At 35.8% G+C, this 25512-nt stretch overlaps 1 protein-coding gene across 3 annotated transcripts in view; it reads left to right on the top strand.

Moving 5' to 3' along the window:
- The window catches only part of Chd1 (chromodomain-helicase-DNA-binding protein 1), a 447987-nt gene that overhangs the window by 87780 nt on the left and 334695 nt on the right, over positions 1-25512 (top strand). For all 3 annotated transcript variants that reach the window (XM_067135606.2, XM_067135608.2, XM_067135605.2), the window contains exon 4: positions 19743-19882. In XM_067135606.2, the coding sequence (XP_066991707.2) occupies positions 19743-19882 (140 nt within the window). The remainder of the gene's footprint in view (positions 1-19742; positions 19883-25512) is intronic.

The following is a 25512-nucleotide window of genomic DNA, read 5'->3' as shown; positions in this document are numbered from 1 at the left end:
GGTCTTACCAGAGACTTATATGCCCTCTCCTTTACATCCTTACTACAACCCCTAAACACCCTCATAACCATGTGCAGAGATCGGTACCCTTTATTTACAATCCCATTTATGTGATTACCCCAATGAAGATCTTTCCTTATATTAACACCTAGATACTTACAATGATCCCCAAAAGGAACTTTCACCCCATCAACGCAGTAATTAAAACTGAGAGGACTTTTCCTATTTGTGAAACTCACAACCTGACTTTTAACCCCGTTTATCAACATACCATTGCCTGCTGTCCATCTCACAACATTTTCGAGGTCATGTTGCAGTTGCTCACAATCTTGTAACTTATTTATCACTCTATAGAGAATAACATCATCCGCAAAAAGCCTTACCTCCGATTCCACTCCTTTACTCATATCATTTATATATATAAGAAAACATAAAGGTCCGATAACACTGCCCTGAAGAACTCCCCTCTCAACTATTACAGGGTCAGACAAAACTTCACCTACTCTAACTCTCTGAGATCTATTTTCTAGAAATATAGCAACCCATTCAGTCACTCTTTTGTCTAGTCCAATTGCACTCATTTTTGCCAGTAGTCTCCCATGATCCATCCTATCAAATGCTTTAGACAGGTCAATCGCGATACAGTCCATTTGACCTCCAGAATCCAAGATATCTGCTATATCTTGCTGGAATCCTACAAGTTGAGCTTCAGTGGAATAATCTTTCCTAAAACCGAATTGCCTTCTATCGAACCAGTTATTAATTTCACAAACATGTCTAATATAATCAGAAAGAATGCCTTCCCAAAGCTTACATACAATGCATGTCAAACTTACTGGCCTGTAATTTTCAGCTTTATGTCTATCACCCTTTCCTTTATACACAGGGGCTACTATAGCAACTCTCCATTCATCTGGTATAGCTCATCCGACCAAACAATAATCAAATAAGTACTTCAGATATGGTACTATATCCCAACCCATTGTCTTTAGTATATCCCCAGAAATCTGATCAATTCCAGCCGCTTTTCTAGTTTTCAACTTTTGTATCTTATTGTAAATGTTATCATATGTAAATTTTATTACTTCTTTGGCCTTAGTCTCCTCCTCTATCTCGACATTATTCTTGAAACCAACAATCTTTACATACTGCTGACTGAATACTTCTGCCTTTTGAAGATCCTCACATACACACTCCCCTTGTTCATTAATTATTCCTGGAATGTCCTTCTTGGAACCTGTTTCTGCCTTAAAATACCTATACATACCCTTCCATTTTTCACTAAAATTTGTATGACTGCCAATTATGCTTGCCATCATGTTATCCTTAGCTGCCTTCTTTGCTAGATTCAATTTTCTAGTAAGTTCCTTCAATTTCTCCTTACTTCCACAGCCATTTCTAACTCTATTTCTTTCCAGTCTGCACCTCCTTCTTAGTCTCTTTATTTCTCTATTATAATAAGGTGGGTCTTTACCATTTCTTACCACCCTTAAAGGTACAAACCTGTTTTCGCATTCCTCAACAATTTCTTTAAACCCATCCCAGAGTCTGTTTACATTTTTATTTACCGTTTTCCACCGATCATAGTTACTTTTTAGAAACTGCCTCATGCCTGCTTTATCAGCCATATGGTACTGCCTAACAGTCCTACTTTTAAGACCTTTTTTTCTATCACATTTATTTTTAACTACCACAAAAACAGCTTCATGATCACTAATACCATATATTACTTCAGTTTCCCTCTAGAGCTCATCTGGTTTTATCAGCACCACATCCAGGATATTTTTCCCTCTGGTTGGTTCCATCACTTTCTGAATCAGCTGTCCTTCCCATATTAACTTATTTGCCATTTGTTGGTCATGCTTCCTGTCGTTCGCATTTCCTTCCCAATTGACATCTGGCAAATTCAGATCTCCCGCTACAATCACATTTCTTTCCATGTCGTTTCCCACATAGCTGACTATCCTATCAAATAATTCCGAATCCGCGTCAGTGCTACCCTTTCCCGATCTGTACACTCCAAATATATCAAGTTTCCTATTATCTTTAGAAATGAGCCTTACACCTAGAATTTCACGAGTCTCATCTTTAACTTTTTCGTAGCTTACAAATTCTTCTTTCACCAGAATGAACACTCCCCCTCCCACCATTCCTATCCTATCTCTACGATACACACTCCAGTGCCGTGAGAAAATTTCTGCATCCATTATATCATTTCTCAGCCATGATCCAACTCCTATTACAATATCTGGTAAATATATATCTATATCGAAAAGTACTACATAACAAAAGTTATATAGAATACAATTTCCAATTATTTATGTCTTATTCAGTTTTACCATACTGACTATAAGAATATTGGTGATGGTGATTAAATTGTGAATGAAAAAAAAGTCATGAAGGAACGATTGCTTGAATAATAGCACAAGAGGGAGTCATGAAAAATGGACGACGCATTTTACATTAGATGCTCTAATAGCACAAAGTCAGAAGTAAACTAAATGTGAAGGCCTGCAATATAGAAAGGTCATAAAATTGATCAACAATAACATTACATTGACTATTGTTTGTTGTGATGTACTTTGTGTATTTTGCTGCCATTTATCTCCGATAGATGGGATTACTGCTGCGTAGGTGCGTATCGAGTATAACAACCTGCCTGAATATTGGCGGGAAGTAGCTGGAGAGTTAGAGATCTCTCTTCTTTAGCATACCATTCCTCTGGGTTATAAATTTTCTGATACTACTGGTACTTGACACACTGGATCATCATAGTATTCCAACTATCGATCCCTATTCTGAGGCACTGTTTGGAATGAGCAGTGTGCACACCTAAATGGAATAATTACACAGAAGTGTTCGCGGTTTGCTTGTGGCCTGGTCATTCTAGCTCTGGAACATTGAACTGTTAGATCGACACCGTAGTACTTTAATCAATATAAGAATATATTTCCACGTAATCGATCCTTTTCTTTTATTTTGCCTTTGGCAATTTATAAAATCATTAAGAATAACAGGACATGTTTTGATTGCTTTGTGATCATCATCAGCTGCATACACAAAAGCTTAGATAAAACAGCATGAAGCAATCACATAGTTAAATCTTCGTTGACTTTAAATACTAATGTTAGTAAAGGATGTATGGTTTTGAAGTTGGGGGGGGTGGTACTGTGCGATGGAGGGAGAGGTTGTTAAGGATGTTTAACTTCAAAATGAATTAAAAATACTCCCCATGGGAGCAGCAGCCTCAGGCATATTAGCTAATATATACTTGGATCACGTGGAATATTCCCGTATTGTAGACCACATTAAAGGGCTTGATTTGCGGGTGCGCTATGTAGATGATACATATGCTATAATTAATAAGGATCTCAATGATAGTCTTAGTATTTTGAACATCCTGAACACCTTAGATCCTAATATACAGTTTACTATTGAAGAAGAGAAAAATGGTTCAATCAACTTTTTAGACGTTACAAGTAGAAAAGGGAACCAATTTTACTTTGGAATACATAGGAAGCCTACATTTACTCCAATCCACGATTCATAATAACTTTCTACATCCCGACTTACAGAAAAAATCTGCGTATTATAGCTTTATTAATAGGGCCTTCGAAATTCCGTTAACCAACGAAGAGAGAAATAAAGAACTTGCTTTCATCCGACAACAAGCCTTGATTAATGGCTTTAGTCTTACAATTATTAATGGGTTAATCGTGAAACATAAATGTAACCCACAAACAAATTTAATAAAACAGTCAGAGAAAACAAAAAAGGTATGTGAGGTTCACCTTTAACAATCCTAACATTTACGTAATTACAAATTTATTTGAGAAATATGACATCAAGGTAGCATTTTCAACAAGCATTAACTTTAGGCACAGGTTTTTCAACCACAACATGGTTAATAAGAACAAAGAAGAATGTTTCCAGGATTCAGGAATTTATAAGTTGATTTGCAACCAGTGCAAGGCCACATATGTAGGCCAATCTGGGTGGAACTTTGCAATAAGGTATCAAGAACACGTCAATGCAGAAAAATATTGAAGGTTTTCCGCAATGGGAGTACATATTATGAAAGAGACGTTTCATAAATTTACAGATATCAAACAAGACCTTGTAATTATTAATAGAATAAGTAAATGTAGACGGATGAATAGTTAAGAAAATATTCACATTTTTGTGGATAAGTTAATTAATAAGGACAAGAACTTAAATGAGATGAATGAACAAAGAAATCCCTTATACGAACATATATTGAGATACATTAATTCATTAGGTAGGAATCAAACATGCCAAGCAATTGTAACAAGGAAGCACGAGGGCCGTACGTCACAGACAGAAGCCACCTCCTCACGAGAAACAACAAATGACAACACGTCCTTGCTCCCCTCCCCCCTCCGAATCAAGCTAACATTCAAACCACATCACACTGCTATTACACAAGGTCGCGGACAGTAGAATCAGACCCACACCCGTAATTATGGGAAGTAAAGGAAGTGAATTGGACAGGGGTAAGTTTGAAATTTCTCAGTCAGTTTCCATTATTCTAAACTATTTCCTTAGACAACACTTCCCCAGGCGATTTCAACTAATAGACGCATATTTCTTTCTGGCAGTTACAGATCGTACAACAAGCTATCCAACCTGATGTGTTTATGAATACAATTCGTAATTCAACCAACAGCTAATACACCCTTTACACTTAGAAAAGGATAAACAAGAGGATCAGCCTTTTTAGTATAGTACAAAGTGACGAGGAAGAAAATTAGAAGTCAAGTTAAGAAGAAGCATATTTCACCAAAAAACATTTCTTCAGGATCACAACACCAATTTTTTAGTTTTTAAAACAAGTGATTTTATTAAGCCTTTGGGAACTAAAGTGATACCAAAGACATTTTAGCTCATAGATAACATTTTAAATTCATTTTAAAGTTTAACATCCTTGACAACCATCCCCGTCCCACCCCCCCCGTCGCACACTACCTCCCCCCTTCCAACCCATACGTCCTTTTCTAACATTAGTTTTTAAAGTCAACAAAGATTTAACTATGTGATTGCTTTATGCTGTTTTATCCTTGCTTTTGTGTATGCAGCTGATGATCACAAAGCAATCAAAACATGTCCTGTTATTCTTAATGATTTTATAAATTGCCAAACGCAAAATAAAAGAAAGGTATCGATTAGGTGGAAATATTATCTTATATTGATTAGATTACTTTATCGATAATGAAGTGGATAGTTTGTAATACCATAGTACTTTTCGTTAAAAGTTAGAAAATGTGCTGTTTTTCATTTTATCAAATATTTCATATGATTCCTTATTTCATTGCTTTTAATCGGTACATTCATACTGACGTCATTGTAATGACTTATGTTGACTATTGACTTTAGTTGGGAAAACTATAAGGACAGTCTTTCTTAGAATTCCGTAGCGAAGCACAGGTACATCAGCTACTTATTTGATACAAATAGCATTGCGCTTCCCATAATCGCACGGGCGCTTGATGCAATATATTAATCTATGCATTTACTAAGTAATGGCATGACTGATTCACACATGTGGAGCATGAATTCATACTATTTTTGGAAGGCTTATCAGATACCGATCATCTCACTCACATAGTTCCTGTGAGGGAATAGGGATGTGTAATTTTTAGCCTTGTAGCCTCGTCGGGCTCTGAGACAATAAGTGTTATAAATATATCATAGTACTGTATTGCGTAAGACATGTAGAATAAGCAGTTTTGACCAATTGTATCTCCTGATTTTTTCCTGATTTTCACATCAAAATCTCCTGATTTTTGGTTTTATAAAGTTGGCAGGTATGTATACTCTATAGAGCAGCAAATGAGTTTGCAGAATTGTGAGTTACTGCAGGGAGCCTTAAGCAGTGTTGTGAGGTGGCCAGTAGGCAATGGTATAAATGTAAATGGGATGAAAAGTCAAGTTGTAAGATTCACTCAGATTTGATTGTTGTGTTAATGGAGTGGTACCTAATGGTGTTAATATAAGGTATCATCCTCATTTGGGTAATCATATTATCAAGGTTGTTAAGAAAGGATACAGATCTCCCACATGGTTACGAGATTATTTAGGGGTTGTAGTTACAATGTAAAGGAGGAGGAGTATAAGTTTGTGGTAAGACCGCAGTTATTTAGAGTATGGTTCCAGTGTAAGGGAGTCTCACCAGGACTACTTTATACGACAGTAGGAAAAATTCAAAGGAAAGCAGCATGATTTGGTCTTGGTGATTTCTGACAAAGGAGTAGTGTAATGGAAATGTTGCAAACTTTGGGCTGCGAAGACTTGGGAACAAGGAGATGAGATTCATTAGTATGTGCTCTGTACATTAAATCAATAAAAGTAAATTTCCACCTTTTAGGTACTTATATTTGCTTTAACCTTTTTAAGTGCTGAGTTACCAGTTACTGTTTGGTACTTCAGTGCTGAGTTTTGTCATTCGTATGTAAAAAAATTGTAGAAGCCTCAATTTTGAACTTATAAGTGGAGTGGTTAGCTTAAAATGATTATAAATGTTGGTTCTTTATAAATCTAAATGCAAATGTAATATCCTACACTTATGTTCAATATTATTTTGAGAGAAAACAAAATTAATCTTTTTGTGCCGATGCGTATATCATCTTTATACAAAGTAAAGAGCCGAAAATAAAATTATTTCCTAAAATCTGTAGGCAACTAATACATGTAACTAACTCCTTACAGGTACATAAGTTGATATTTTAAAATACTCTCTAAACCTGGAATGTGGTGACAGCTCAATGTTTTCCACCAGTTGTTAGTGATACCGATTTGTTTTGTCAACTACCAGCTGCACCAACTCCTGGCAGAATAGTTATAAAAAATCAATGATTTTGGGGTTGTCATCAAACACTACTTAGCTCCCAGAGTCTTCCACAGTTACTTGGAAAATCTGATGGAGAAAAGTCATCATGAAATAGCTTTTGAACTTGCCGTGTTTTTCTTCCTTTGCTTAGAATGAGGCTCTGTTTCTTTTTCGCTTACTATATTTTTAGCACACTCTGTATCACTTTCACACTCGCTTAACAATTCATGAAAACAATCATCCTTATCATCACTTTCCACTCTGTTTAATAACTGAAAGATTCTTCGATCCGAAATAACATCCTCACTGCGAGAGCAACTAGCTTGATGTTCCGCCGTGCTTGTTTACATCAAAGTTGAGCTCCGCAGACATCTACAAAAAGCTATGTAAGTAACTTCATGAACCTATAAGCTGCTATCAGTTATTTCTACATAATGCCGAACAGATGGCAGGACATGCCGGAGATCGAATCGACACTCAAGAGTGATTTGCATACAGGTTTTATTTTTGTTTTCCACCTATTCTACACATAATTGTTTTTTGTCACTAGAAAATCATTTTACTACAATAATACATTAACAGGGACATGTTTCGCTCGACTTCCGAGCATCCTCAGCCTTTATAACTTTTCTCAGGGTTAAGACATAACATTATTAACTTCACTTATAACTAATTTGTACTTAATTATAATATTAACATTAGGTAGTAAAATACATTAACAGAAACACATTCATGTACACAATGAACAGATTAACATTTAAAATAACAGTGTTAAAATTGGAATAGACATTAATTCTATTAACACTGATGTCCAAAACATGGTAATTCCAAACAACAATGAAAAGATTTTGCTAAAATTCTCATAAATTTCTTTGTATTTTCTAAACATGGGAATTACCATGTTTTGGACATCAATGTTAATAGAGTTAATGTCTGTTCCAATTTTAACACTGTTATTTTAAATGTTAATCTGTTCATTGTGTTCACAAATGTCTTTCTGTTAATGTATTTTACTACCTAACATTAAGATTATAATTAAGTACAAATTAGTTATAAGTAAAGTTAATAATGTTATGTCTTAACCCTGAGAAAAGTTATAAAGGCTGAGGATGCTCGGAAGTTGAGCGAAACATGGCCCTGTTAATGTACTATTGTAGTAAAATGATTTTGTAGCGACAGAAAACAATTATGTATTGAACAGGTTGAAAACAAAAATAAAAATTATATGCAAATTATAGCAAGTTTCAATACGGGTCTAAACATGAGAATAGTTACGTGCAATGTGATAGCCAACCAGGCAAAATCTGAAACAAATAAATATATTAATCTCAAGCTTAAGGTTAGTAAAATTTCTGAAGATAAATAGTTTCTAAAAGAATGGTTAAAATGCAATTTAATACCTAAGTTACTGAGGTCTGCCCAAAGAAATAACATATTAAGTCCAAAATCTTTTGAAACACAAAACAAAGTAAATAAGATCTGGCTAAAAAACAAAATAAAGTTGCTATATAGAAAGAAATCATTACTAAACTTACAACTTTACAAGCTTCACTTAAGTATGTCCCAAGCAACATCCCCATTAGAATGGAGATCCATTCAACAGTACACAAATAAAAACTTGTCAACATCTTAGATAAGAAGCAAAAAACTCTGGAAAATAAATTAGAACACCTAAAAGAAACTAAACAAAAGTCGATAATACACGAAATAAAAGAAAAAGACCCGATTTCATTAATGAAAAACACCCCCACTATAATTAATCCATCGGACACCAACTTTTCTGACAAAGAAATGAGTATACTTAATAAAGGAGCAAAATTGAATTTGTCCAATCCACAAAATACGGAGGATATAACAACTACAATAGCGGAATCTGAACTAAACATAGGAAAATTACCTACAGAAATACAAAATGATATTAAATTTGAAATAAAAAATAAACTTCCAAATTTAGTAAAACAAATGAAAACCAGTTCTAACCAGGCCCTTCTAAAGCAAATAAAGGAATTAAAAAGAAAAATACGGGATAACAGTGTGATTGTAACTAAGGCGGATGAAGGTGAACAATAGTTCTAGTAAATAAAAGCAACTACATCAAAAAAACAGAAGATTTCTTCTCACTAGTGAATAAAGACCCGGTCCCTAGAATTCAACGAAGTTTAAAAACAATCCTCAAAAACTCAACCTGTTTATTTAATGAACAAGAACAAAAAAAAGAAAATGGTTAATACGAACCCAAAAATACCTAAAGCAAAGGCACTGCCCAAGGTACACAAAAGTAACACACCTATTCTACCAGTTATAAACAGTAGGAACGGCCCATCTATAAAACGTCAAAATTTTTATACCAGTTTCTCAGAAAACGCTATATGTTTAACAATACTTCTTCAGTCAAAACTCAATAGAATTCTGCGAAAAACTAAAAAAGTTTAACTTACAACCTCACCATAGGATGAGCTTGTTTGATATTACTAATATGTATTCAAACATCCCTATTAATGAAACTGTTGAAATCATTAAAACAAACCTCTCCAAACACAGCAACATAAGCAAACTCAAGATAGATGAATTTATTAAACTACTTAAATTTGTGTTAAATAACAACTGTTTCACCTTCAATAACAAAATCTACCACCAGTTGAGTTTGGCTATGGGAGACGCTAGCTCAGGTGTATTGGCTGATATTTACATGAATAACATGGAACATAATAGAATTAAACCAAATATAGAAGGGCTCTGCCTTTGGCCAAGATTTGTAGATGACACGTTTGTGATAATAGATAACGGGAAAAATAACAGTGAAAAAATCTTAGAATTTTTAAATAATGTACACCGTTGCATAAAATTTACTAAAGAAGATGGATATAGATCATTAAACTTCTTGGGCATTAATGAAACGCACACAGATTCACCATTTTAATTTCAAATTTTCAGAAAACTGATACGCACTTTAGTAACAAGAAGAAATGATTCACTTCACTCGAAATCCCTTAAACGGGCAACCTTTTTTTAGTATGGTTTACAGAGCCTTCCAACTACCCTTATCACTCATTAATTTAACTAGGGAACTCAAATTCATAAATAAATAAAAACTGGCACTAGTTAATGGGTACAAAATCGAGATGGTGAATTGAATCATTTACAAAGTAAAACTGAAATTAGCCACAAATCTTACTCGGGAAAAGACTTTAAAAAAAATCAAAATACGCAACCTTTACTTACACCAATCCTGCTATCCACCAAGTCGCAAACCCATTGAAAAAACAAAACATACAAATAGCTTTCAAGACACACAACACCAATAAAAACTTACCTTTTAACCACAATATAGTAAACTCCAATAATAATAAATATCAAGGATCTGGGATATATAGACTATCATGCGCACATTGTAATTTTTCATATGTTGGGCAAACTGGCTGCAGCTTTCTTACTAGATACATGAACCATTTTAATGCTTTAAAGCACAACAAATATTCCTCAATGAGCAAACACATGAAGGAAACTGGCCATCAATATACCACAATAGACAGAGAGCTCAAAATAATCAAAAGGATTGGAAAAGGGAAGTTAAAGAATGAGTTTGAGAATATTTATATCCATTTGGATCAACATTTCAATAAAGAAAAAAACCTGAATGATGAGATCGAAATAAAGAGTCCGTTAATAGAGCAACATTAGTACAAACTTTCAAATTAGAAAAAAGTAAATTCGTTAAGGTATTTAATCTAAAATCTCCCACCATGGAAACAGACACAACTCCTACTTCGGCAACGCATAAATACTCCCCTCCACACACAACGCCAACGCCCCGCCTACTGTTCCATCCCCTACGTCCCCTACGTCCCCTACTCGCCTGCCACAACAGCTTCTTCATACATATAACACAAGAAGCAGAAACATGAAAGCAAGCAGTTACCGTGCTGCAACAAGCACCGCGAGGTATCATAGTAGCAGTTAAAGGGGTAAGTGAAGCACATCAATATGATCAACGGACAGCATAACAACAAACAACACTCTCACACAAATTCTTTTGTTACAGCACCAACACACAAAAGTTGTCATAAAGGATAAGACATCATCATCCAGTTTCTCAGATTTGAAGTCCCTTTTGAACAAGCTCCTAAAAAAAACGAATAACTCTCAAGCAACATGTCAACTCGTCAATTCAAGACTAGTTTGGGGGAAAAAAACCAACAAGATGTATTTAGCCATTCACAGTCAATAGATTATTGCAGCAAGCATCAAATTAATACGAGATGTAGAACATTTCTCACTATTTCGACATGAACATTAAGACTTTTAAGCCTCAGATACTATTGAATTTTAACAGGATTTTTGACTCAAATTTTAAGCAGCAAAATACAATAGCTCATTAACAATTGAGTTTAGAAAAAATGAAGAAATTGATGAGAATTTTAGCCAAATTTTTCATTTTCATTGGGAATTACCATGTTTTGGACATCAGTGTTAATAGAATTCATGTCTATTCCAATTTTAACATTGTTATTTTAAATGTTAATCTGTTCATTGTGTTCACAAATGTCTTTCTGTTAATGTATTTTATTACCTGATATTAAGATTATAATTAAGTACAGAGGGAAGCAACGGGAAACTACCTCACTCCTCATTTCCCTAGTACGCCTCTTCAGTGATGCCTAGGCCATCTATGACAGCTGATGGCCGAGCTGTTGAGGATCCAACCAGCCCTAGGGCTGAAGTCTGAACATACATACACAATTAAGTACAAATTAGCTTAAGTAAAGTTAATAATGTTATGTCTTAACCCTGAGAAAAGTTATAAAGGCTGAGGATGCTCGGAAGTCAAGCGAAACATGTCCTTGTTAATGTATTATTATAGTAAAATGATTTTCTAGCGACAAAAAACAATTATATATTGAATAGGTGCAAAACAAAAAAATTGTATGCAAATTATAGCAAGTTTCAATACGGGTCTAAACATGGGAATATTAACATGCAAAACAAAATTCAAGAGTGAACTGGGAAACTAAAAAAGTGAAGTTCTTGCGCACCGTCTATAGACGGGCGTAACACTGCTGGACCAAATACTTCACCCCATCTATAGGCGGGCGTAGCAGTCATCGGGTTAAGCAAATTGATTATTTATAGTGCACGTTTTGTTCCTTGGGAACATCTTCAGCTATGTTACATTGCATACGAGAAATTACAAAGAATTTTTCTTCTTCTCAAAAACCTCTTAAAAAGTACCATGTTATGCTTAAAAACTATATGAATTTAAAAAAAAGATATAATTAAAATCTGTGAGATAGGGTTGAGTGGGGCAGTGTAATGGAAAGGTAAAATGGATCTACTTATGTCCTAAGCTATTTTAGAACAATTTGAACAGATGTTAACAAGTTTTTGGTTTCCAGCACTTTTGCTCGCTGTGATGTGTATGTTTCCTAGTCATCTATTATTTAAAAAGTTGTTGAAAAATCATTTTTTCTTGTCAGTGTTCAGTTTTTATTACAAAACTGTTCTTTCAGCTGCTCATTCCAAGGTGAATATTGTTGTTTGATTTAGTTTTATAAAAATGTTTATATAAACAGAATTCAAAAGACTCTTTTTTATAAAACTATATAAACAGAATTGAAGAGACTCAATTTTATAAAACTAAATCAAACAACAATATTCATCTTGGAAAAGAGCAGCTGATGACAACAGTTTTGTAATAAAAACGCAACATCAAAAAGAAAAAAAAATATTTTCAAAAACCTTTTTAATAATACATGACTAGGAAACAGGCACATCACAGTGAAGAAAAGTGCTGGAACCAATTTTTTTAAAATATCTGTTCAAATGAATAAACATTGTTTTAAAATAAGCTTAGGGCATAGGTAGATACATTTTTCCTTCCAATTTCACTGTCCCACTCAACCTTCCTCTCAGATTTTAATTTGTTTTATCTTTTTTAAATTCATATAGTTTTTAAGCATAACAAGGTATTTTTAAAATGTTTTTTGAGAGAAGAAAAATTATTTGTAATTTCACATATGCAATGTAACAGAGCTGAATATGTTCCCAAATTTGCTTCAAGCAAATATAAGTATCAAAAAGGTGGAAATTTACTTTTATTGATTTAATGTATACAAGATTTGGTACGGGAAATGAAGTTGATTTCTTGAGCACATATTGTTCAAAGGGCAGAAAGCCCCTAATCCCTGGAGCACTTGCTCCCTACTTCGAAGATCAAGCCTCCCAGAGGGACAGTTACCACACTAGAGAAGAGCTGACACGCTCTCAGTTTTTCAAGCCTATTTAAGGCAATACGAGAAACTTACAATTATTTGCCATCAAGGCACAACTTACAAAAAAGAAACAGGGGTATATTGTCCCCAACCTACTGGGCCTCAGCCGAAAGGAACAGGTTAAGTAAATGGCCCGAAACACCAAATTGAATGGAGGCGTGTACTTGCACTCCTAAATATGCATTCTTAAAACCTAAAAGGCACTAGGCCGATGAAACAGGGGCTATTCCCAAACTGTGGGGGTGACTCGTATAAGAATAATTTAATACATTACGGAAAGGAAGAAAACCAGTTACGAAACATAGTCACCTCAAACCATTGTGAAGGGGAGCTCGAGAAGGTAAATCACTCTCTATCTCCGAATTACAGCTACAGATTTTATGAAATTTTCACATTAGCCGGCAGAATTTACATTTTAAAGAAGTTGGTTACATATTAAAGTTTCAGACCTATCCCTCGGGTTAAACTGCGGAGCTAGCAAGAAATAAAGATGTTAAACGGCCATTACCTTGCTGAAGAACTGCTGCCTGCTGAAAGAGGCACCTCCCGCCTCCTGCTTCACATACACACACTTAGATGTTGATCAAATGGCCAAGAGACGTGAAAATCCGCAGTTTATAAACCATCGGGGAAGGTTCGAGACCTTTCCTGAATAATCAAGCCACACCCTCTCAATTTTATTGGACCGTACAAAATTTACACTCAAAGTCGAAGAAGAAATCCAGGATAGGTCTGGAATTAATTACAAAAATTAGCGATTGGCTGGACTCAAAACTGGCAGAAAGAAAAGATAAGTATAGCCAACCCACAAATGAATGAACGAAATGTAGTACAGAAAAAAATTATGGATACAAAATTTCTTCAAAAAAGTTCATTTCACACCAGGGTGTATGATCATAGTTTTTGTAGTGACATCTGTTGTAGAAAGTCCAAACTTCTTGATAAATGGTAACCAAAACACATTGAAATTTTCACAGTCCTGGAGACTTCACAATCACAAAATTAAGGTAGTGATTTCTTCTGAGTAAAAGTTTAAGGTGGTCTAGTTCCAAGTTCACTGTTCCTCCAGTAGAGGAGGTTTTATTTATGTGCGACGTAGAGGTGTACCTACCGGTACATGAAGTATATTTCCAGCTATCATTGGAGAGTTAGTGTGAAATGACATAAGTAACTAATAAGCTTGAGCGGAGCTTTTAAAAGTTGGAAAAATCATAATATGATGTTAAAGTTGGAATTCAGGAGGACAAATTTGGGCAAATATTAATTTATAGGACGAGGAGAAAGGGATTCGAATAAATTATCGAGGAAAATGTTTGATAAATTTTCAAATTCTTTAATATTGTTTAAGAAATAACTAGGAAATTAAATGATACGGAATATACTACCTTTGTGACAGCCCAAAATGCAGATCATTGATTGATTGATTGATTGATTGATTGATTGATTGATTGATTGATTGATTGATTGATTGATTGATTGATTGAAGAAGAGGAAGACTATGTAAAATTTGTTAATCATTCTACACACTCCACCTCTTCTCTAATTTTGTCTCTTAAGTAAATGGTAGAGTGATTCCTTGTAAATTGGAAAAGAGCATTAAAACACTATGTTCTCTCTTATCTCCTTTGTGAGGTTGAAATTAGATATGCATCTGTTATGTGGATTCTATCATCATCATCATCATCATCATCATCATCATCATCAATGTCCCATGATTTCATGATAAAATAAATTCTTATGGTTTATTTATTACGAGGAGCATCATCAATCAGTGTATAGGTTGAGACTTTTGTACACTTGTGTAGCATACACAGATACTCATCAGAGAGGGGAGGTGGATTTGTATTCAAGACTGGTAATTCAAATACAATTTACTGGTATTTTATTTACAGTATGTGGCAAAGCAAGCACTACTAAAATTACATATATGCTCTGAACATCACATAGTAATAAGTATCTCCAGAAACCTGTCACTGCAGTGACAGTGGATGCACCAAGATAGAGCTTCTGCAAGGGAGTAACTTGTACTGCTGCAACAAAAGTTTGGAGATTGCCTTCCTGTATCCTCCCCACTTCTCAAATCTCACACTTCCAGATGATTACATATGGGGCATGCTGAAAGAATCAGTTTTCCAGTCAGGTGTGCCACCTAGAAATATTCCAGAAGTAGGGGAGAAGATACAGTCATTTTTATGTTCATCAGTATGTTTAATAGTCTACAGAACCATTGTGAACAATACATAAGATGTGTGGGTGTACGTTTTGAACACATGCTGTAGTGACATATCTTTATGTTCAATGCATGTTCATAATTCCAGTACTGTTTGTTTTGATGGAGATTGTATTTATTATTATTATTATTATTCTTATTATTATTATTATTATTATTATTATTATTATTATTATTATTGCTACTATTCTATAGTAGGCTATTGTTATTTCTGGCCATACATGCTGCTTTGAATATGTGAAGAAAACAAAATGATTTGATTAATCTCTCTTATCGTTCTCTTAATTCCGAGGATGATCTCTGAGGAGGCTATTGGTCCGTTGTCTCCATATCTTGCGGGTCCTCTGCCAGATGTGCTGTAATAAAGATGTTTGAACATTGTGTGGGAACTTGTGATCTCTCTTGCCAGGAACATTTCCATGAATGATAAGTTTTTCTGTTCTGCCATTCCCACATCGCATAGTGTGTCCTTTATCATCATCATCATCATCATCATCATCATCATCATCATCATCATCATCATCATTTCTTCGCTCCAGAGGCTGGGTGCGGTTGTGTACGAGCCTCCTCCAGTAGGTTCTATCCATCCACGGGTGCTGCTCATATATGTTACACCAGTTCACATCTCTAATTTCAAGGTCCTTCATTATCTGTTTTTCCAAACATCATGGGGTCTTCCTCTTGGTCTCTTCCCAGGAACATTGTGTTCAAAGTATGTTCAAGGAGTCCTGTGAGGGTTCATTCTTTTCATGTGACCATACCATTGCAATCTCTTCACTTCTGGAGTCTCCAGCAAGCTTCTTTTCAATCCAAACTGTTGTCGGATATCCACATTCCTTATTTTATCCATTTTTATATTTTGTAGACAAGAACGGAGGAACTTAATTTCTGTTGCCTGAAGACGACTCTTTCTTGGTCCAGTAAGTGTTGCTGCTTCCAGACCATTCGTCATAGGTACTAGATAGATTTTGTACAAGCAGATCTTCGAAGCTAACGGAAATGTTTCATCCCAAAGTATTTGACGTAAAACTCTGTGTACATATTAATGATAGTCTCATTCTGATGTTGAGCTGGTTTATATTAATACTTGATGCTTGTCGCAGCAATAGCTGCAAGCAAAGTCTAATAATGAAACAGACGATAAAGGAAGCATGAGGAAAGTCACGGAAAATAAACTGAACTGTGCAAGTCCATTGATTTGTTTTTAAACTTATACTTCCTTGTGACTATACATAAGGAGTTTTCAAACCTTTTGAGCCTTATCGCATAATCTTCTTGTGCATGATTGTAACAGTCATGTTTTAATCATTCTAATAAAATGGACTACAGTTCACTGTAAGTGATTGCATTTGACTATCTGTTCATTGACTGATTTTAGCATTTCATTGTAAACTATGTTTTTTGGGAAACACCTTTCAGTTTCCGGGAACAGACCCTTATATGGTGTAGTTATAATTTTAATTTTTACTTCCCTCGCAGCCTTACCTCTACTAAATCCCACATATATCTGACTGTGGCTGAAAACGCACTGAGATAGGTAAATACTTATTTTGTCAAACTTTGAACCTGTGCTGTGTTAACTCTTTTCAGTCTAACTGCGAACTATAGTGGCCAAAATTATGTTCATGCCATGCTTGCGAGCATAGCCTGTAGTTAGTTCCGACAGTTCACAAAAAATTGAGAACAAGCCATATACGCATTCTGGCGGCTACATTGTGTTTCTTCATGTATAAGCAATGAGAGTATTTCAACAGATGGCAGTATTATCTGTCTAAATCAGAGAATTTACGATATTTTGACTAGTGTGCATTAGTAGATGTCACTCATCGTGCTTTAAAACCTGGCCTCTCGCAGCAAACAATTGCTTGATGAAAGTGATATTTTCGATATTTTATGTAATCGTGATCCCTCATATCTAGAAAAAACAAAACTTTACTAACATGTAGATATTCTTATGTATTCATGCAAATATGAAATGAGTGGGGACATGGTGTTTCATATGTAATATCAAGTTGAGAGGACCAGGAGATAATTGGTAGGGAGAGGAAAAACCACTGAGGAAGAGGACAGTTGGTCCTCTAAAAATGTACAGTGTATGAGGTGATAGAAAATAATTAAACAACTCTAAGCATTGACAAGGCTGACTGTTAATTATCAAAGGTATATTTATTGGAATAGAGATTGTTGTCAGTACGGACCATTATAAAAATCAAACCACAATGGTTAAGTTAATAAACTCGTTTACTGGGCGAGTTGTCCGTGCAGTTAGGGGCGCGAGGCTGTAAGCTTGCATCCGGGAGATAGTGGGTTCGAATCCCGCTGTCGGCAGCCCTGAATGTGGTTTTCAGTTGTTTCTCATTTTCACATCAGGAAATGTTTGGGCTGTACCTTAATTAAGGCCATGGCCACTTCCTTCCAACTCCTAGGCCTTTCCTCTCCCATCATCGCCATAAGACCTATCTGTGTCGGTGCAACGTAAAGCCACTAGCAAAAAAAATCTCATAAAGCAACTTGTTAAAAAAAGAAGAAAAGATACAGTTCTTCAGGTGCCGTGCCCGGGGTAGGTTTTTAAATATTGGGTGGAATGTGCTTTCCTCAGTTTAGTGGAACGGCAGCAAACACAACACAGTCGATGGCAGTATAGAGCTTCTTGGAAGAGTGACATTCTTGTAGATGAGTTGATAGGTTAATCTTGTTAAGCTCATCAGTTATTTCCAGATTGCCATGATGGTTGCCATCTAGGGAGAATGGGTCACTGAATGGGAACTGTTCCGTAATATTCACGTAACACTTCGCTGAACTCTGCTGAATTGTGGAAAGTGTTTTCAAGATTTTCTTAGCTTTTATTCTGTGAGATGATTTTGTCAGTATTGTCTATCTTTTTGTCTAGATCATTTTCTGTGATTTCGGAAGATGTTCCAAGTTCTTTTCATACGCTTTTTTCCTTAGTCTATCAAGGACAGGAACAGGGATCATGTTATTTTTAATGATTGTTCTTCACATTTTTATCTGACACTAAGAGTAGAATACTGATTTGTAAAGACCTTGTGTAATTTCTTTCTGTAGCCTATAATTTAAGAAGCTATGCCTGCATGATGAATTTATTCATATGGTTTTCCCATTTTGTGCATTTTCTGGGCATTCCTACATGGTTGGTGTACTAGGCACAAAGGCGCTCATATTATTTCATGCAATACATTCAGTATAGTTTGAGTACTGCTTTGTGTGTCATCTTTTGGCACTATAACTACTTTGAGTGATCCATTGGCAGTCTACGAACTTGACAATGTACCACCACTACTGGTTTGCATGCTGTCATTTTAAGTTATGTTTTCAGAGCTTCTCTGGCATATGGTATGCAGCGTTTTTCCCCCAAGGTTTGTCTTTACAACATTTCATCATCATTGCTTGCCTCTAATAACTACAGCCTGCCCAGGTAAATGGTTGGTCATTCAGTCACTTCTCCGGAGAGTGATATTATTTGAAATTACCCCTCACATGGAGAAGAGACACTTTGAGTACGGCTGTTTTGGTCTTTCCTAGGTATCCTCTTTTACCGGTACTTGCTTCATATGGAGAGTTCCCCTAGTTGCAGCCTGATGAGGCACCTAATTGTGGGGATGACGATCATTGCCTGTTTCCTAAGTTGATCCACTGTAGCTTGTTTGGTAAACCTGATTTGCATGTGTCCTCCATATCTATGGGAGCTTCCTTTATCAGCCATTAGGATGCTGCAGAGTGGTTGTTTTAACATTTGCAATTAATGTTATATTTTATTCTTTGGGCTGGTTGTTGTTTTTATTCTTCTTACAATAATAATATTGAGAAGTCAGTATATCCAGAAGTTTAATAGTTTTAATGTATTGTGTAAGATGTGTATTGCCTTTGATTTTTTATTTGTCAATGTCTAAATCTTTTAGGATAGATATATAGTTAAAGAACCGGGCGAGTTGGCCGTGCGTGTAGAGGCGCGCGGCTGTGAGCTTGCATCCGGGAGATAGTAGGTTCGAATCCCACTATCGGCAGCCCTGAAGATGGTTTTCCGTGGTTTCCCATTTTCACACCAGGCAAATGCTGGGGCTGTACCTTAATTAAGGCCACGGCCGCTTCCTTCCAACTCCTAGGCCTTTCCTATCCCATCGTCGCCATAAGACCTATCTGTGTCGGTGCGACGTAAAGCCCCTAGCAAAAAAAAAGTTAAAGTTTGACCATAATTAACAAATAAATATAGTGCCCGCATCAATTAACAGTGTTTGTGCTCTTTAATTTAAGATGAAGTGTAGTTGAGTTATATAATTTTAAAGACTGTACATGTATTAATTTTACGTTCCTGAGTGCTCTCTTGGGAAAAACTGTTGAATATACCGTAGGTTGTAATTGACGTATAACATTATAGTGCTGGGAAGAAAACCCTGATGTGTATGGAATCCGACGATCCGGGAGGTCCCGGAGAGAGCCAGAGAGACTAAATGCCGCTGAGAGTGACTCGAGTGAGAGAGGAAAGCGAAGAACTGCTCCAAAGCGATCATCAAGAAGGTAAGAGATTATTCATAGATTATACATTATATTATAGATTACGTATTATTATATACTTTCTTCTTTATTGCATAGATTATTCCATATTTGGGCGGTGTTATGCATTAAACAGCTATCCGCCATTTGCTGAAGTTGAGAAAAATGCGATTGAATGTTTGGATGTTTAATCAACTGTTAAATCTTCCCTGTTGTCCTTATTTGAGTTTAAAAAGCACATAAAGTCTTATTTGTATGCACTGTGTGCAGTTCCTGCATTTAAATCAGAAAAATACTGCAGGATATTGACTTATGAGCATTTGTCACTTAGATGTTTTATCTTATTTGTGAGTTTAGTTACGCATAAAACTGCTAAGCGTCATTTTCAGTGCATAGCTTTTTATTATGTTATTCTATCAAACACAACAGTTTTGCATAAAACGGCTAAGCCCCCTCCCCCCTTTTTTAGTTTTCTCTTTTTATTCGTACATTAATTTAGACTATTTCAGGATCCTGGACAAGTAACTTGAAGTGTACACTGAGTAATCTTTTGTTTAAAAAAATTGCAATTTTATTTTCAATATTTTAGTCAAAGCTCAAATATATTTGGATATATTTCTTAATAATGTTTAAATCAATAATAAAATAAGAATACAAAATGAACTATTGCTAAACCAATAAGAAACTGATACTGCCTTAGGTTTCATCTTCTATTCGTCTTCTATCGAGAAATAAAGTTCACTACCAAAACCGTCAATATCATCAAAACTGTTCCCTTCTGAATAATGACCTTCTTAGAACTCCTTGGCATCGGATGGTATCAGATGCATGATACTCTTAATGTCCTGCAGTTTTGGCTGCCATATAGCTTTTCCTTTCGGCCATAGATCATCAGGGCAAAAACTAAAGTTGTACTGGTCACCTTGGCGTGTGCTTCTCTTCAAATTAATTTCTTGACCTTCTGTGTCATTGAAAGGTTGTTTCAAAGTCAGCAACCATGGCTTCTCCTTACTTATTTATGTTTGCTGCATTTTTAGCCAGCTTACCACATTGCCATTAGTGTCTTTCTTTCTGTTTTTCAATAGAAGATGTGCCCTCTTTTCTCATTTCTTCGACGACAAGTTTCTTCTTCTTTCGGAATTTCCTCATAAATTCCATATAGTCCGCCGGTGAATATAATCTTTGCTGGAAGTTAAGGGTGCTTTCATTGTCTCCAAAATCATCATCATTGGGCAAATAGATGTGCCTGGAAATAGGAAATCTCATTTTTATGGTCTTCAATGTTGGATGTGATTCCATGATAGACTTCAGCATTAGGATCATTTTTATGTTACGATTCTGCCCTCCGCAGGAATTGGACCAAAGCACAAGTTTTCTCTACCGTCTTCTAAGCGTTCATTGATATATTTCCTTAGACAGGAGCTACTTCTTGGGCTTCACGGCCAGCTTGACTCTCCAACCACAGATAGCAGAAGCCTTTGTTCAATGAAGGGTCATGAATTCCACAGGTATACACCCATAACTGACGTTTATAGAATATAATGTTTGTTGGATTCTTGGCAGGGGTAGTGTTCTCTGCATGTCATAGCGTAGCTTGCTTTTTTAAAGTCACCTTTCATTAGAATCCGAGCATTTTCTGCATCCTCTTGATGAGCAAGCTACTCCATCTTTAGTGCTTCGGCATAACTATTGCTATTGTTTATTTGAGAGTTTATAGAGTCACAGAAGTTGCAAGTGTCTTTCTTGAGTGGTTTTCATCGTAGATTAAAATTGGAATAAAAATACTTGCTTATGACACGAGAGGGAAACTGGATGAGATCATTCCTTTTTATATTCAGTAGTTGATACATGATTGGAAGCGTGACATGTGGTGGGAGAAAGAGAGTACTTGTTTCAGATCTGCAATAATGTGACTTGTACTTAGGGAATTTATTAATGTGCTCAAGAATTTCTTCCATCTTAAGATCAGGTATTTATTAGAACCTCCTGATTTACCTCTGTTATCTTTAATTATTGTTCCTTGCAGTTTGTTGGCTTTTTTAAGACAGTTATAAATGCGATCACCTGATATTCTAAGTGTCTGGGTAAAGCACTGTTTACGCAGTGTGTAAGTTCTTGTGAACGAACTTTTACTTGCATCTTTTATCCTCTTCCTCTTCACTTGGTTTACAATTACTTTCTTGGCAATGTATAGAACTTTACCTTCGTATGGCAGGTTCCAAAAACGGTAAAACTCTCTTTTCCTGTCTTCTAGACTTACTTTCTTACAACATTCTGATCGGTAGTGAAAGTCTCCCCTTTGTTCTTCTGTACTCTGATGTGGATGTTTTCTTTTCCGTCCTTTCCTTGCTCTACCAGTAAATTGATAGTTTTGGTCATTGCATTCTGCATTATCACTGGTTTGTTTCATTGATAAGCTGGCAATTCTGTTACATTCATCTCCTAACGTTATTGTAGGAACGGGGTCTGAAGTTGCAGTTACAATGCTATGGACTGGAGTACCAGTTACAAAATTTGATGCAATAATTTCGGAAGATTCTGCACTCGGACTTGTTAATGTGTGGTAAGTTAGTCCGTGAATAAAATTCATTACTTTTATTTTCTATGGCGATAGCACTGAGATCACTTACAGATTCACTAGAACAGAAGACAAATCACACACTTCGGTACTTGAGTGTTCTGAAAAATAGTCATTCCTGTTGTCTCCGTTTCTACCATCAAGATAATTTGCCCCAGACTAGTCAGCCGCTCCCAGGGGTGCTCAGTTCGAACAATAATTTAAAAAAAAAATTGCCCCTAAAATTACATACGCCCTGGATTTGATGGGGAACATATAACTAATATGGACAGGGTGAGGTCAACTAAAAGCTGCAAATAAAGCAAGGCTGCTGTTTCTAAAGCTTTAAATTTCATTGGTGTTTTTTCCTTGTCACAGGCCTTTCACCTGCACGTTATATCAGGTTTGGTTTCTCAAAATTGTTTGCTCCTGCTCCCCTCCTGACCAATTTAATGTGATGGGTTTCTACAAGGATGATTTTCGACAGTGATTTCAACCTGTTTCGTTATTGTTACTAAACAATATTTTGTAAACTATGAGGTCCACAACCTCACCATGTGCTACTATTGTTCATTTCCATCTGCATTATTTGTTTTTTCATTCCTTTGTTTCTTAGGTTAACACAGTTTTTAGTTTCAATTATTATTTTAAATTAACACCTTTTCACTGAATTTTGTTGCAGTGAGTTTTTTTTTTGCTCCGCATATTGATGTAAATATTGTATATTTGTGCTAATTTTGTTTCCGTCTAGGCTCTCTTTTGTTTGTTTTTTCATTTGCTCCCTCATTATGTTTTTTAGCATTTTGTCAACTTATATTATGTAAATTATTTCAAACTCCCCTCATTTTTCACTGAAGATGGCTCAAACGAGCCGAAACATGTTTGAATTTGTTTACTCCGTCTAATGACGGAATATTTATTGTACTGAATAGGAGGATACTCTCATTTTCACCTTTGTAAACATTAGGTCTATCAAAAGACTGTATATAACAAACATTTAAGAATATGTTATTTTCGTTCCTTTATGCCATGTTAAAATTCATCGTATGACTGATAGTAACGGAGATGATTATGAAAAATTGGATTTTTAGTCCAAGTCCCATGGGATATGTCGTGCATGTCACTTCAAGGTGGGTAATGTGAAAAACTGAAGAGCTATTTTACTCTTTTCGATAGGGCAGATATTAAGCGATGTATCCTCAACATCAGAGCGCCATGCCAGTGGTCAGAGATACAATATGAAACCTGAGAACCATGGAGAATTTCGCACATCGGGCAGGAATTTATCATACAATAAATTCGGAAATCATCCTCATTCTCTCACGACTTTGTTTATCTTTCATCATATTTCACATTACTACCACACGATTTCGTAGGAGAAGTATCATTTTAACATGTTGCATTAAACATTTGAATAAGGCCATATTACTTCGCATAAATTCCTGATGGAAACATGTAATCCACTGCATATTCCTGTATGAAGAATGGTTACAAATGCTAGTCGCCAATAAATACTGTATTTTGTCATCCCTCTACACATGTTGTGGAAATATTTGCTTTCTTTTGCAAGAAGTGATGTATGATCTGCACAACTGTGTCTGCTGTCATTAATCTTCGTTTATTACTAGTTTAATTGCATACAGCAATCCATCCAAATTTAAGATTTTAAATATTACTAAGACAATATACACTGCCGGCATGAATGTGTTTAATGATTGTTTAATGACAGATTATATTACTGTAACAACATTTCAAAGTTTTTTGGGCACCGGTGACAAGTTTATGTTCGATGTTCAATGTCGGAGAAATGCATTCTGACCGTATTACATATACAGTGAAACATGAAGGGGGCTCTGTGATGCTTTGTGGTTGTTTCACATTCAGTGGAGTTGGTATACTGCACTGAATTCAAGGAATAGTGGACAAAAACAAAAACCATTCCATCCTATCTCGTTATGCTCCTCCGTCCGGACAGCAACTTATTTTACGTAGGTTTGTCCTCCAACAAGAAAATGACCCCAAACACACGTCTCGCTATTGGATGAATTATCTGCGAAACAAACAGAATTCTGGGGAATTCTTTTTATGAAAATGCCCCCTCCCCCCCCTCCCTCCCCCTCACCACCACCCAGTCCTTGGAGTTGAATCCAATAGAGCTGCTGTGGGAGGACTTGGATTGGCACGTCCGAAAAGAGTGTCCTCCTTCATCGGAAAAGCTGTGGGATGTCTTGCAGAATGCCTGGCAAAGTATACCTGCATCAGTGTTCGCAAAGCTTGTTGTGAGAATCCAGAGAATAGTTAAAAGTGTGCTTGCAGCGGAGGGAGGTTTCTTTGATGAGAAGAGAGTTTGATGTGTTCTGGTGATCTGTGGGAGTAAATGTGTACATATTGCCTATTGTTCAGATGTAATGTAAAAACATAGTTTTCTTGTAAAATATTAGTTTTAGAATACAGTAGAAGTCCGCTATAGCGAGTACTGCATATACCGAGAACCCCGTTATAACGACAATATTTTGCTGTCCCTTCAAAATTCCTATGTTAAACTGTGTATTATCCTTCGGTGACAGTGAGGGTCCTATCACGGATCCATCTATTATTACGAGTGATTAAGTGCACGCGATTATTTCCGTTACCGTTATTTATGCACCCCAGCGATTATGTTGCATGCGATGATTTACCTTTGGTATCGGTTCCTCACTATGTCCACTAGTGAGTTATCTCGACCTTCGAAGGGGACAAATATGATGGTATTGAAAAGGTGGACCTTTAACATTTTCATTTTACTTCGAAGGGGATGTCGGAGTTGATTAGTAATACCCTTCGACTGCTGTTCTCTGAAAGAAAATTCAAAATGAAAGAGAATAACACTTTTCGTGATAAATACGTAAGTAACGTGGCCGATAGCAGTTGTTAACTCGTTAGAAATAAAGGCTAAGTAAACCCTCACTTAATTTTAATACTTTACACTGACATTAAGTAAGAATGCGATACATCTCAAGATATGGCAGAGCGCGTCACTGATTTCTGAGGTTAGATGATATTTTCTCGGTCTAGTTAAATTTCGGAAAGGCTATTCCCATGTAAATTTTTAGCGAGA

This window comes from Anabrus simplex, chromosome 1 (assembly GCF_040414725.1).
Source record: "Anabrus simplex isolate iqAnaSimp1 chromosome 1, ASM4041472v1, whole genome shotgun sequence".
In the NCBI taxonomy this organism is placed as follows: Eukaryota; Metazoa; Arthropoda; class Insecta; order Orthoptera; family Tettigoniidae; genus Anabrus; species Anabrus simplex.
The sequence above is the reverse complement of the archived record's forward strand: the minus strand, read 5'-3'. Positions and strand labels throughout refer to the sequence as shown.